The sequence below is a fragment of the Colius striatus genome, chromosome 6 (genome assembly GCF_028858725.1).
Source record: "Colius striatus isolate bColStr4 chromosome 6, bColStr4.1.hap1, whole genome shotgun sequence".
Classification (NCBI taxonomy): Eukaryota; Metazoa; Chordata; class Aves; order Coliiformes; family Coliidae; genus Colius; species Colius striatus.
Genome location: NC_084764.1, coordinates 20,191,701 through 20,207,546, shown reverse-complemented (window position 1 = coordinate 20,207,546; position 15,846 = coordinate 20,191,701). Strand labels below are relative to the sequence as shown.

Sequence of the window (15,846 nt, the reverse complement as noted above, 5' to 3'; positions counted from 1 at the left end):
CCCTTGCAGTGAGTGAATGGTCATGGAATCGTACTAACCAGTTTAAAGCAAATTTCCCCTTCCTTCTAATTATTCCACTGACCCTATAGTTATTTACACTGTGTCCTATTTTATCTTGTATTTTTCTGCAGGCTCTCCTTATCCTTAGGTGCAAATAGAGAGGCTGATATTTGTTCTGTTTGGAAAGAACAGAGTTTAAGGTTCCATAGTATACCAGAACTGTTTTAAAAGGAAAATATGCTGAAAACTTGTAAACATGCAATAGTGACCAAAAGCTGCTTCGAATCATACAGCAGATTCAGCAACTGTCAGACACCTCTGACATTTTTGGTGCAGTACTGTTACCATAGAGGCATTTTTGCCCCGAAGATAGCCATGGTAGGGAGGGAAAAAGAAGACAGATGTATTCTGGGCTAAGCGGGGCAGAATGCTTCCAGGTGCTTCAATAGACCTCATATCAAGAAAACAGTTTGGGTTAAAAAGCTTCAGCCTCATGGTTAATTAAAGGTAGATTGTATTCTCACTTCATATTGGGAAAATAGATTTATTGGTAACACAGTCTTCTCCAAAGGCAGTAATACTGGAACTTGTCATTAGCCTTCTTCCTTACCTTTCTTCTCTTTCTGGAGCTCTCAAGAGTCCTAGTCCAAATCTTTCAGTATTGAATAAGTTTTTTCTTACTATTGTTCTATTCCTTACCATTTGTTTCCTTGAATTTCAGTGAATGTACTCAGTATATTGTATTTTGGTCCTGGGACTCTTTTCAGAACCTAGAAAGTTTGGAAATGTTAAAAGGAGGCAATAAATGTGTAAAGTGATCACAAAAATTAACCCCTCTGAACACTCTCAATTGACCAAAATATTTCAATATTATTTTTTCGTTACAAACAAGATACTTTTAAATTATGTGTCACGTTGGAAAGCAAAGCAGTGATTTCTATATCTATGGCTGTGATGTACCATCACCTTCTAAGTAAATGGAGTTAATTCAATTTTGCAGTGAATGCTGATATTTCTTTATGTTCCGCTCATCCCCATACAAACCTTTCCAGGATTCATATTTACTATGGGGAACTTTTCTTCTACTTCTGCAATTTGCTTAGGTACTCTTGCTATTTTAATTTCTTACATTTCTTTTATTTTTAAGTCAATATGTTGGTGTTATATACTTAGTGCTTATTGCAGAGTTGGGTTTTTTTCCAGTGATGAATAACAGCATTTATATTTGTGATTTTATTCAGACTCCATCCAATGATAACATGAAAAACAATTATTGTTTTTCCCTGTATTTATAATAAATTGGTACTACAATTTTTCTTCCAGATGAAAGAGAATTTAATAACAGTGCCATGACATTTTATTTTGGGGTTTTTCTGAATGTATTTTATGGCTATTCTCATATTGTCTTCATGAACTGTCAGCCCCTAATCGAGGGCTAAATTTGTTTAGTAATAGGATACTGCTGCATTACTGTAATCTCACAGTTTGCATTGTATCATTTGGTTTCACAATCTGAGACATAGGAAATTTTACTCCTTGATTTTTAACTTTCCTTTTAACTTTGCTAGGCATTTGCCGTTGCTGGCTTGGGATCTGGGTTGACAGAGGCAGTTGTGGTTAACCCTTTTGAAGTAGTAAAGGTTACCTTACAGACAAATCGGAATGCCTTCACAGAGGTATGAGAAATGCTTCATTCTTCTTTTTCTGCTTTATTAGACTTAATGCACTTAAGGGTTCGTAACTAGAGTAGAATGTCTATAATATATTGGGTTGATGGGAATTATTTTCCTACATGCGTAACAGAAATGGAAAAAGAGAGAAGAGACTCAATAGACGATGCCTTCAGATAAGCAAAGACGCATACGGTATTGTCAGCAGTGTTGTCATCTCCACTCTAACTGTTCTGTGCCTGAAGTTCACCTTCATCCCTCCGGAGTAGCCAGCAGCCCAGCACTGCGAGGAACTGTAATCCAGAAGTACAAACCTGAGCCCCTCGTACACAGCAGGCTCCAGACCTGAAGTGAGGACTGAAGGTTAGCACCAAAGACCATGGCTGCATGCCCTAGCCAGGGTCCAGCTAGTGTAGTTTCTTATAAAATGTAGTTGGCAGATTTCATTCATAGATTTGATTATTTATGTCTTCATGTTTATAAGTACAAACCAGGGAATAGTTATAATTTAAATTCTTTCACTTCAGAGTTTTATTATTCAATTACTGTTTCATTTCAAGAAGTCAGTGGAAAACTGACTGTGCCCATGGTTCTGGGTACTGCTGAAAGACGAAAACAATTAAACTTTTTCATCAAAATCAAGTGTTCTCAGGAATGCACCAGCTTCAATTAATTTTAATGCAGAAAATGTTCCAAACTAAAGAGACAGAAAGCTGTCACACAGTTCCTTCTTTACTTTGTTAGTGAATAAAACTGACAATTGTCAAATCAGCTCTTTCAAAATCTTTTGAGAAATCAGCTGTACTGTGGTAGAAGTGCCAAATCACATAAGCATGGCATGAAGAGGTTGGCTGAGTCGCTGGTGAGGCATGATTTTTGCATATTCTATTTTTAAGTTTTGCCTGCTTAATACTTGCATGCCTTGTAGCACTCATCTGCACAAGTTGAACCTTTTTGGGGGATGCACAGTAAAGAGATTAATCACCGGGCCACTTACATAAGCTGTTTAGGCCAAGCTCCTCAAGTACACTCTGGCAAAACATTGCACTGATTTCCATAGACTAGCTAATACCTGCTCTGTAACTCATCCAGAGAAGCTTTCTCTTCCAGAATATTTTAAACATTTAGAAAGTTTCTTTCCAATTCCCAAAGCATGAAATACAGATATTTGGTGGCTCCAAGTCTCTAGCCTAGACACTTTTTAATCACAGGCAGCAAAGCCACTGAAACAGAGAGCTAATACAGTACAGGAGTAAAAAAGTTAGGATCTTGGAGGGAGAGAGACTGAAAGTGAAAGAAAGAAATGTGTAAGATCTCTCTCTCTCTGGAAGGTGATATGAAAAAATTATGGACTACTACTGCTTCAGTAGTAGTAAACTAAGCAGATACTCTGCCTCACAGTTGTGAAGATATAATTAATCTAATTTAGTAAAACCTTTGATTTTGAGTGTAAATACAACAATATTATATTTTGAGCAAACTAGTTCCTGTAAAGTTGCAACAAACAATATACCATTTCACTTTATACATTTTTTTTTCTCTATTGCAGACTTTATAAGAAAGTTCAGAGTGTTTTAGTCAGTCAATTTTATACAATTACTTACTTGAGTTACAGCATCCCTTCCTTGGTGACCTTCAAAATACTCCAATAATCCCAATGTAGTTGTTCAAAAAGATTCTGAGTTGTTTCGTTTTATATGATTATTCTTTTAATTGAATTTAAATGCAACATCTCACAAAATCCAAATAATTATATATTATTGTACAAATAAAATTATAAAAGCATATTATTCAGGCTCCACTAGGAAACTAGATTACACCTAAATATATTTGCCCTGATGAAAAAAATCCAAGAGACTGAAGTACTTAAATCACAAAAACAGTTAAATCACAGACATACCAGTTTTTAAAATATCTTTTAGAAAGAGTGTTAGAATTTCACATTTTGCTGTAAATCAGGAAAACTCCAGTAACTTCATTAATCTCAAGTTCTTATTAAGAATAATTTAAAGAACATTCCAAGAACTAAAGCGTGTAAACTCAAGCCTACTGGAAGAAGCATGTACATGTTACATTATACAGTGTAAGGCAATGGTACACTCATTTCATTACCATGCACTGTTTTCATAAAAGGTTTAAGTAAAGTGTGTACCTATCTCATTGTGTAGCTTTCATACCATATGGTGAAACCTAATGCAGTCACATATTTCTTTGACTATTCTATTGAAATAATAAATATACCTTGTTTAAAAGGAACAAGGAAGAGCATGAACACATACATCCACACCCAGACTCCTGCACACCCCCAAAACAAATATTCACACACTGTGGTGACAGCTGAATTATTCTGTGGTACCAGATTATCTTTCAAGGGTTGGTAGGTTTAAAGAGAAAGGCCACTATAAATCATGTATCAGCACTTTTGTAATGTAGATTTCTACAGGTAAAAATAATGGTGACTTTTTGCTAAGGTAAACTGCTAGAAAGCCCAACCTCTTGTTGGTTGGGGGTTTTTTGGAGTTGTTTTATTTCTTTTCCTTGTAGCAACAGATAACTCACTGGATATAGAAGCTGATGTGGTAATAAAAGTCTTCTCACCTGACGTTTGAGCTGTGATTAATTAAACAAATACAAATTTCTGCTTTGTGATGAGAGGAGTCTGACTCAAGATTCTACTCATTAGGTTTCTATTAAGTATAAGTGTGTGGTTTCACCCCAGTGGGATGGGGAGGAGAATTGGGGGAAAAAAAAGTGAAACTCGTGGGCCAAGATAATTTAGTTTAATAACTAAAATAAAATGTAAAAATCACAATAATCATTAAATATATTATTATAGTCACTGTAATGAAAATAAATATAACAAAAAGAGATAGAAACAAAACCTGATAAAAGACAAGCTGCATAATGCAATTGCTCTCCAACCACTGATTGATGCTCGAGTGGTGATTCTGCCCTCCCTGCCAACTCCCCTCAGTTTCTCTACTGAGTATGACATTCTATGGTATGGAATAGCCCTTTGGCTAATTTGAGTTAGCTAGTTTGGCCATGCTTCCTCCCAGCTTCTTGTGCACCCATTTGCCAGCAAAGCATGGGATACTGAGAAGAGCTTCACTTAGGATAAGCACTCCTTAGCAACAACCAAAACATCAGTGTGTTATCAAAGTTATTTTCACACTAAATCCAAAACGCAACACTGTACCAACTACTAGAAAATTAACACTATCCCAGCTGAAAGCACGACAATAAGTCAACAGTTGTGTTGAATGAATGAACTCTAAGTGTTTATACACTAAATTTCTCTATCTGAATTAGTCATCCTAAAATCTTTCTATCATATGGGATGAAACACAGACCATCTATGGCTTGATCAGCTGACATTTTAGATGCCTGCTTTGGATAAAGTGCTGTCTAAGAGAGGCCTCTTTATTATTAAAGGACTGAAAAGGGGAGATTTTTTGAGTAGCTCAGATGTAGATGTAGACATTTCAGGTATCTACATTTGGACTGATGAAACCCATTTCAGTTGTGCAGCACTAAGTCATTAGCAAATCTGTATTCAGGATGAGACTAAAGGATACCCTACTATTGAAAGCTGTTTAAATCACTTTATTCTGGGCCACTAGTTGTTTTTTAAAGACCTAATTTTCTTTGCACATGAGAACAGATGTTACTGCTAGTATCTGGACCATATTTCAGGTTGGGTAGCTACATTCTAGAATAGATTCTGATTTGAATCCCGGAGAATCGTTAGAAAAGCAAACTATAGTAAAATGTGTGCAGACCATTAACAGGATAATATTAATTACCAAATATGAAAAAACAGAATGAAATTTAGTATTAAAGAGTAAACTTGTCAGTCATCTAAATAAGCAGCCATAAGCTGTGTCGGATATAATGGGCATCATTTGGCTGATGTTGCTTGTCTACCACAGTGATATTTTGAAATGGAAAGCTATTAAACAAATAACTATATTAAAATTAGCAGTGTTGACAGCATTGTAGTCAAAATTCTTCTATATTTTCATGTTTGAGCCTCACAGTGGAAGTCACATTTTGCCTTTCTAATTAAATATTTGGTTACCTACAGCTAGCTTTATGCTCGAGAAAGCCAAACTCAAGTCAATAACTTTTTGAAAGGAGCTTTCTGTAATTCTGCCATAAAGAAAATCTAAATGTTCAGAAAGGGAATACCTGATTCAGAGTGTCACATTATGTTGGAAAATAGATCAAATATGTATGTAGTCAGGCAGATCCTGTCTGAGGAACTGATAATTTAAGTGGATTCAGAGGAGTTTTCTTCTTTTCTGCCTTTTGTTAAATGGAAGTTGATTGACTAAAATTATTCTATGCTTTTTGGGCATTATTTTCAAAACAGCATTTCTAAAGTAAATCTCCTAAATTTGTGCCTTGGAATTTAAAAGGCTGTTGTCATTTTCAAAACCTAGCTACACTTTTTAAGTCAAATAATTTTTTAGGAGGGCAAAACAGATTATCCAGTTGGATGCTGAAGAAAAAAAATATATAAAACCACACCTTCTTTACAAGATTTTCAACACCAAGTTTACCATGTGATATGATTTTAGAGAGTGCTATGTATCCAATAACTCCTTCAAAAGTCAGTGTCTTAAAGCAGTGGTTTGTACTCTTAACAGTATAAATGGCCTCAGAGGATCCGGAAGGATTCCCTTCCAACCATGTTCCTAACATTGTATCTGGAAACTGCCAAACTGATCTTCAACACAAATATTTATAGCCTTCCTTGCTACTCTAATTTGTGGCTCCAAAGGACTTGCTTCTGTAGCCATAATGGATCAAAAATTTCCTGTTAACAATTCTGTCACCCCTCACCATGCATGTTCCTGTGGCATTGGTTTTACTACACAAGCTGTTTTTGTCTTCGCATTGTCCATAATAATTGTTATATACTGCAGCCGTGTAAGGGTTTCTTCTGTCGTAGTCTTAAGAGCACAACATCGATACAAAACTCCTGACAAATTCACACATTCAAAGCCACATTTGCTCTAAAACATCTCTTTAAAAAACAATATTATTTTAAGATCTTTTTCTTTGCTTTAGGGAAACTTAGCGTTTTACAGCACTCAAGTTATGCTTTCATATTGTTCTGCAATCAGAAAAATGAGTAATCCTTTTGTTATGAGTTATGATTTTTACATGATCACAGGAAAGGAAAAATAGTGAATATGGTGAGACAAGATAAAATTACAAGAATTGGCAATACAGTGTTTATCAATGGGATTTAAATGATTGCTATGGTTATTGTTTTCTTTTTGTAAAGATGACCTCTTCCTTCTTTTGCTTAACTTGTGTAGCAACCATCTAGCTTTGTTCAGGCTCGGCAGATCATTAAAACCGATGGTCTGGGCTTCCAAGGACTCAACAAAGGTCTTACTGCAACACTGGGCCGTCACGGAGTTTTTAACATGGTTTACTTTGGATTTTACTTCAATGTGAAAAACATTCTTCCAGTCAATAAAGTAAGTTCTTCATACAATGCAATAGACAAACAGATAAGGAGTTTGGCAATTTAATTAACACTCTTTTTCTGTGCAAGGCTGTGGTATTTAGTAATAAACAGTGGCTAACCTAGCTCTCTGTTTTGCAGAAATCTATAGCATTTTAGTGAAAACAAACCAAGGGTTTGTGCTTCTCATTTTTTAAGTAAAACTGAGTATATATAACATATTCATGTTTGAATTCTCACTTTTATGAATTTCCCTTTATACCATGGTAGCAACGTAAACACGCAAAACTCAAGGTACATTATGTTTATGTTAGATACATATGTACTTTTTGGTGTTATAAACTGATTTAGCATAGATAAATCAGTTTCTAGAACTTCTTTTTGTATTCACAAAATAAGAGTTAAGCTTGAGGAGATGGTAGAGCGACAGTATGTAGGGTATTCTGGTCATGTAGAGGGGCCTGTTTAATCAAAAGAGTTCAACATAGGGTGTAAGGACAACAGGGCAGATTTACCCATATGGGAGGGAGAGAGCCTCAAACTGGACTTACAGGGTTATGCACAGGGGCTTTATATAGTTTGTAAGTTAAGAAAAAAAAAAAAAGAGGGAATCTTTATATCTGTAATTTTACTGGAAGTAATTTTATTTGATAGTTTTATACTCTTTTACATAAAAAGGAAACAATTCCCTTTACAACAAAGTCTAATTTTATTAATTACACCATGGTAATACTGGCAACTTTCTAAATGACTGTGTGAGCAACAGATAATGGTTTATTAATGGCTCCAGTACATTACTTACTGAACTGTTTTCACTAATGTGATTTTTAGTTGATGACAGTTAAACAGTCACAGGTGTAATATATAGTGATATTCATATAAGAAGCTGCAATTTACATCAAAAGGGATCAGTTTCTATTCCCAGATGAAGTAACACCTCTTTTTTTTCCTGCACTTCTGAGTAGCCTGGTATTTTTGTTGGCAACATTGTGTAAATGGAGAAAAGCTCCCCTTCTTATTTGCAGATCATTACAGTAAATTGAATTGTTCAAGAGCAGCTAAGCCACAAGTTTCTACAAGTTTCTTTTTGTCTATTTAAGCATACTTTACAATGTACTTCAATCATGTATCCCAAAAACTCAAGGCACAAGCATAGCTCAATACTAAGATAGGAGTAAATAAGTTTGTGTCAATCAAAAGATGAAAAAATTATCATCACTGCAGAGCACTCAGAATCATATACAGGTAAGGGCAAATAGGCTCATGTGCAATTTCTATGGAGATTCTGAAGTGTTCTTGATTAGCAATTGAAGAATAGTATTTCACGTAAGTGTTCTTTCTTAGCCTTTCAGATGGGAAACAAATATTACATGATTATAAAGATTCAGAGCTTTATGATCTAAGATAAATTAGCACTTTATACAGACTCTGCATGATACAGGGAAATCTTAACATTTGTGACATAGATTTAAATATATCTAGAAAATAAAAGATTAATTACTTCAGTGGTGCCAGCCAGTGGCCCACCTGGCTTGTACATACTATTAAAAGCAGAAGACAATATAATCAATGTAGGATTAGATTTCATTAACTGCAAATAAGCAGAAAAGTTTTCCTTGTGCTTAACCAGTGCAAAGTGGCTTGCATGGTGGCTTGCACAGTGGCTATATCTGCACTAGTAAATTGAGCAGCATCACTGAAACTCAGTCATCTGTGCTGTTATATGTTCCCTGGCACATCTTTGGCCCAGGCCAGCCAGCACTGCTCCTGGGTACGGCTCGGGAACTAGTGCAGACAACGAGCCATTCCTAATAGGCAAGTTTTATGCAGCCAGTCTGTTTTGAATGGTAATAGCATTTAATAGCACTAGTAAAGTTAATAGGACTCTCCAGGCCATCCAGCATCAGTGCCATAGACAGTTCTGCATGTATAGATGTAGACAATAACTCTCATCAAACTCCCATTAAAACCAATGCAAATCTCACCTGAATTTAATAAAGTGTATAGATCAGGCCTCTTTTGGCTTATGCTAGCAAATGTTATGTCTCAGGTGTTTACATGCATGGAACTTCAGTAACTGCAAACATGGAAGTATTAGCAGTACTTTGTGATCTTAAACCCCTTAACTTAAACTCCTTCTGTCAGTAGGCAGGTACTAGAGGCTAAGAGTTATCAAACCTGAACAAGGAATTTGTTAGAAGCTGGTTTGCACTTAGTCTGAAAAATATTACAAAGTTGTAGCTTTTCAAGATCTCTCACATACTTGATTTCATTACAAAACCTAATTTGTTCACTTTGTATAATTTGCCAGAAAATAAAATCTTAAAGCCAGCCCTGTGGTATTGACAAACATAAAAATTGTGAAATAAGAATACTACACATTTTAAATCATTTTGGCTCCTGACCACCATCTGTAACGTAAGTGGAAAAATGTATGGAAATGTCTGTATGAGCCTTTTAGCTGTCAACAGTGCTAAACTGTGCATTAAATTTGCATCCCAATTAGGAATGTTTGCAGCTTAATTTGCCAAAAACAATAAACCTTTTATGTTGAGTGGTCAAATGATATAAATGACATGCGTGGGCTGTAAATGTTCATAATGAATAATTCTTCATATGTTCAGTCTATTCTGCTAAACAGGCCATTTACAGCCAACCTCATGCTCTGTTTATTGAAAATGGAGTAAGCCAGACTTGTTTCAATTGCCACTGATGTACAACCATAGAGCGTTAACAGCTATGCATCTGCACTAGCAATCAAATTAGCCTGCAAATTTATATCGTCTGAGTTTTATGGCACCTGCTTTTATTGCACATTACATAGGCACCCAGCAGCTCTCACTTTTTAATTTTTATCATAGTTAGATTTGATGGTGAATGTTACTTTCATTAAAACCTTTGCTCACTATCACCTCCAAGTGGTTGTCATATTTCTTAACAATATAAAATGTCCTCACTCTTAAAAGTCCCACTTGAAACATGGCCAACCGCAAAACTACCCATCCCCACTGCCACAGATGTGCCTCCTGTGAAAATGGCTACTGCATCAGGCAGTGGGAGCTGAACAGTGTGTTGTTTTGTCAGAGAAAGAGCCCTGAACTTCTACAGACAAAGAAGAGATGAAAAACTGAAGGGTCTGTTCAGCTTGGAGAATAAATAAGGTAACAAACAACAAGTTTATTTTAGTTGTTTTCAGATCTCTGCCAACATAGAGCTTATATGTAGGGATAATGAAAAGGGCATATATGCAACAGGGCTGAAAAAATAGTAAACCAAGTTGATTTACGAGAAGACTGGATCAGACTGGAAAATGGAATAACCTCAGAGCTACCATCAAAGCTCAGGTTTCAAGATGACTCAGGATCTGAAAAAAACAGTGAATGACAGGAACACTAGGCACTCTCTCTGGGGTAAACCTAGCAGTCACTGATACAGGCAACTATGGCACTAATAGAAAAGACAGACAAGAAATTTGTGAGGATTGAAAGAAATTGGGCAGGAGTTTCTTTTGCTACTTTGGTGGTCTACTTTCAACAATCTAACAATAATCTAAAAAATGGTGGTGAGTAAGAGGAACAAGTACACATATATCTGGTGCTTCTCTTCCTAAGTGTACTGACTGAGTCTCCAGAATTCTGTATATTTTCTATCCAGTATATTTTATCCAGTATATGTATATTTTCTTGGTTTTTTATTTACATCAAAAGTTCTTTGGTGCAGGTGTTTGCTTTAGGACTAAATGAAGTCCTGATCTTGCACCATGGGTCAAAAAGGTTATAGCAAAAGACATAATAATGCTGCTTATAAATCAGGAGTAAGATTCATAATTTTATCAGGAAATTGTATTGTGAGAATAACAAATCACCAAGAGGACTGCAGACTGTTTGAAAATTTGTACACTGTACAGCAGGCAGCCATGTCACTCTGGAAACTCACCAGGACATTTATCCCAGTGTCGGTCATTCATCTTCTTATGCTATCAGACGTATGACAGATAGATTTTTAAAACTTAAATAGATATCTGCTGCAATGAGATTGCACTCAGGGAGGAATTGGAGATAATACAAGTGTGAAAAGCACATTTAATTCAAACAAAGTACAGCTGTCACTATGCATTTTGGAGTGCCTTTCTTGGTCATCAATACGTTTATTGTAGTTAGGATATCAGCATTTCCTATGATCTTTGACAAGGATCAGACCATCATACAGCAAGCTATAGTATACAATAAGGAGTTCACCATGAGATGGACAGAAGTTCGGGGTCAATAAAACTATGAAGCTATTAATTAAGCTATGGTTAAATCTTGATTAAGTCACAAACAAAAATTCTTTTAAAAAATCAAAGCATGATGTTATCACAACAATGATGAGACATTTTATGGAGCCTTGCAGTAAGTATAGGTAATTTTCTCTTCCTTGCTGCTGATGGGAGTTTACTTGCCTCCAAATTATCTGGTCACATCTGTATCAGCCTCTCCCTCCCTAAGAGCAGAATTTGACATCCTTTCTTCTCTCAGCAGGAAGACCCAAACCCTGTCTTTCCTCAGGGTTCTGACTCAGTATTTGTGTTTAAAGCAACTCATTTGAGTTTTTCATCTGTTCCTTGTTGCTTTCCTGAGAGCTATCTCCCACCTTGTCTCTCTCTTAATATATTTTTTATCCTCTGCCTTGGAAGCTCCTCTCCTTCAGACCCAAATGTTCCTTTCTTCCACTGTTTGTTAGCAAAAGGAAGCTGAGTTTGGTGGTTAAAACTAGTTAACAGGCTAGCTAGAGCAGTTTCTTACAGACTATTTTGCTGCCAGTTATAGTCAATGTAGCCTCTTATCTTGCCATAGGAGTTCCTATGCTATGACACTTTATCTTAGTCAAAAGGGCCAAGAAGTAACTCTACCCCTTAGTCTTGGACCGCTTCAGTCCCATAATTCCTAGGTAAAAAAGGCAGAACCAGAGGTGGCCAAATCAAAGCCTTGCCTTTTAAAGTCTCTCTTGTCACATACAGGGAGGTGCAATATGCAGCACACAGTGCAAAGCCTCTCAGCTCCACTCTTGGCTTCTCTGATGACCCATTATGTGACCTTCAGCAAATTTATTTAAATTTAGTGGTTATTTCAAATCACTTTAGGCATTTTTGTGCCAAGTGCAACTCATCTATAAAACTAATATTATGGCTAACATTTTCAAAGCAGTTGAAGAAACTTAATGCAAATATCCACTCTGTGTATTAGTTTCGGGCTAACTTCAGTAGATAGTTTTGCAATTACAAACTGAAATTGTTAATCAACTGCTATTATATATTCTTCATGGAAATTGTCAGAAATTGGCATTCTCCTTATCTAGTAGGCATTAGTCTTTTATAGTGAACTTCTCCACAAAGTATTCAGAATTACTAAAACATAAAACTATTCTTTTTCATAAGATACCTACCTCCAGCAACTGGGGGGGAAAAAAAAGTTAAGATATCTCAAGACAAACATCCAAATATTGAAGCAAACTAACTTCTAAAATTAGACCCAGTTATACCAATTAATAGTTATAGATCTTTTTATTTTATTGGGGTTTTTTTTGCTTAAAAACAGGGTTAAATTATAATTTCCTTTGTGTCAGATTCTGCCACTTTTGCTCAGACTGAACAGGGCTTTACAAGGGAGAAAACAAGTAGTATTCCTGACTGGTTTTGTGGTTAGGTTTCTAAACAATATTACGTGTGCTAGTGGACTGTCCACGCTATCCATTGCTTATTTCAAGCAACCTACCTTAAGGACTTTGTTCCTTTGAAGGGACTTTTGTCTACTGCATATAGAAGTGTGGTGTCCTACCTTTGAACCTTTGGATTTCACTGAAGATGTGTGTCTAAATCAGTACACATATATCTAATTGATGAGTCATTACCTATTCTAAAATTCTTTTTCAATAATTCTGAAAAAAATAAATTAACTGTGTTCTAAGCATACACACCTTTACCAAGGGTGATTTCATTGATGGATTAAATCTATATTACTTATTGAATTAAATGACCTTCCTTCCATACAAATGAAGACAGTTGTGAAGCTTTTAAAACAGATTTAAACAGAGGTTTTGACAAAGTGCCCAGCAAATAAACAAGTGAATGAAGTGGTAGGGAAAGGAAAGCCTGGAGCTTTGGAGACTGAATCTGATAAATTGAAACTGTCCCCAGTGGGTGACATTCTTGTCCACATGTGTAAGTCAAGATTTAAGGCTAGCATTTTCTGTTGGTAGAAATTATGGAATATGGAAGGAGGAACTTACGGAGTCTCCATTATTTAAAAATGTCATGAGAGGTGCAGTGAAGTATAAAAAGCAGAAAAAGACCATCTCATTTTTTTTTTCTCACCAAGAAAGCAGGGACATCCATTAGGACATGCATAGATCTGGCATTTACTAGTGATGATATTTTTTATTTTTAATGGCTGTTGGTGCTCACAGTGCAAGGACTCTAGTGTACAGGAAATGTGATTGTGAAGTGTTGTATAAAGGTGAGATGATCACAGATTATGTTACCCAACCAAGGCAAAGTTATTCCTTTGTGACTAGGTGAGCTGATATGTGAGTTCCTTGTGGTGTACTGTACTGTGGTGGGGCACCATCTAAAATCAAGTTTCTGTGCTATATGTTCTGATCATACCACATAAAAATTGCTTTTGCTTAAAAATAGAACTCATATATGGATTTCCTCCCATTCTGCCATTTGTGAAAGCAAGAAGAGCTTGATATAACTTTTTTTTTATAATGTACAACATATGAAACAATATTTTGTCAGTGAACTGCATAGTTGAGAAGTTACTGACAATAATATGATAATAACTCCCTCTGCTAGCCAGTTGCAGGATTAGCACTAGACAGGTACCCCATACTTATGTCTCCTTTCCCAGGATACCAGACTGTTGGGAATATATCGACATTGTCCATGGGGCAGGAAAAGGACAGGTATTGGTGTAAAAAGAAAGACACTGCTTCCTGATAGCACCAGCAGGCACCTATCTGATAAGACAGCCAATGTTTCTTTGTCCACAGAAGTGTAGACAGAGACATAAATTATTTGTGCAAATCTCTTTTTTAAATTTAATTGGAAGCATTAGCACAGTAAAGTGCCACTAAGTTGTGCTTTCAAAAAATATAACTTTTTAATTCTTTTTAACAGTTAAATTTGTTTTGAATTTGTTATATGGATGAAATGATTCAGATACTACAGTGATGAATGCCACCTAAAAACGTTTCTCATGAGATATATTTTTAAAAATCACGTTACATAGCAAAGCTAGTATATACAAATAGCACATTGTGGATGGCCAAATGATGCTTTTCAACTTTTTCTGTGTCACAAATACTGGAATAGAAATTAAGTAATTTGTGTTCATTTACCTTTAGTTGTGTTAGTGCAGTGTCAGGTTTTAAGAGATGCTCACTTGATCAGACACCCACTCTATCCTGAACACTGTGACACTCTCAGTCATAAAGCAGGCAATGCTGACATTGGGAATTCACCAAAATATGAAAATGTTCAATCACTCAAATACAAAGTATTTGTCAGGAGCAGCAAGGTTTGTAAAGCAAATATTTTTGCCTGACATATTGCCTAGCCTGGAGGGCAGCCCACTGTGCTTGGCATTACGGAAGAGTGTTCTGTGACAAATTGCATGAAAGAAATAACTTGGACCATTGTGGAAAATAAAAAGTCAACAGTGGAAGCCTCTTCACTGCAGCCGGGTTTGAGAAGGTTGGTACAATATGGAGTAATACTTAACTGTCAGGTATGGGTAGAATCATCTGCTTGCTGCCTGGAGGTAGGTAAGCATCACATTGTAACAGAGCTGCTATACTGCTGCCCCTTGAACTTCAAAAAAGGCTTCTCTAGATACCAGAAATATTGATTTCATTTTATTTGCATTTAAATCACAATCAATATGTGCAGAATAAACAGAAATGTGTTGCTAAGCTTTTTGCTGATAAAATCTTGTAATTATGTCTCACAAGTCATTCTAATTTTGAAAAGTTATTACCAGTATGTTTCGTATTTTGTGAAATCAAGGTGTTGAGTTTTTCTGCAAGTAACAAAAAGCCCTGTTGATTTTTGACATTTCTCTCTAAACACCTGTGTAGACTTTGTCCAGTGCATATTATGGAAGTTTTAATTTATGGGTTTTGTTGCTAATCTGGAAAGGAAAACTTCTTCATTTTTTCCTTTGGTCACAAATGTACAGATTTAGGAAACAAAGAACTCTTTCATTTTAATATTGTGCTGATGTTACATCATGGCAAGATCATTGGTTTTACTGGTTATTTTCTATAATTAAAGTACTTTTTTTTAAAAAAAAAAAAAAGGAACTGCAAATATAGAGCCTGATATACAAAAAAAGCATACTTGTTGTTGAAAGCTAATAGCAAAGAAATTATGTGCATAGGAAATGCCCTGGAACACACTTCCCTGTGACTTCCACTATTTAGAGAAATAGGATTAAACTTGTTTCAAGAGACTTTGACTCCTAGATAAACCCTGGGTTCTTTGATGTCCCAGCAAGTGCCAAGGTAGGAGGTCTTTCTAAAAGATCAAATAAAATCCAGTTGAACTGTGAACTTTGAGTGAGCAAAGAAGTTTTTAGATGCACTTCTAACCTGCCTCTAACTTTTACCAAGAAAATATAGTAGGGTTCAGAAACAATCTGTTGTAAATTCTTC

At 35.8% G+C, this 15,846-nt stretch overlaps 1 protein-coding gene across 2 annotated transcripts in view; it reads left to right on the top strand.

Moving 5' to 3' along the window:
- SLC25A21 (solute carrier family 25 member 21) overlaps nt 1-15,846 on the top strand; it is a 254,886-nt gene that overhangs the window by 233,610 nt on the left and 5,430 nt on the right. For both annotated transcript variants that reach the window (XM_061998534.1, XM_061998535.1), the window contains exons 6-7: nt 1,569-1,676; nt 7,001-7,165. In XM_061998534.1, coding sequence (XP_061854518.1) covers nt 1,569-1,676; nt 7,001-7,165 — 273 coding nt within the window. The remainder of the gene's footprint in view (nt 1-1,568; nt 1,677-7,000; nt 7,166-15,846) is intronic.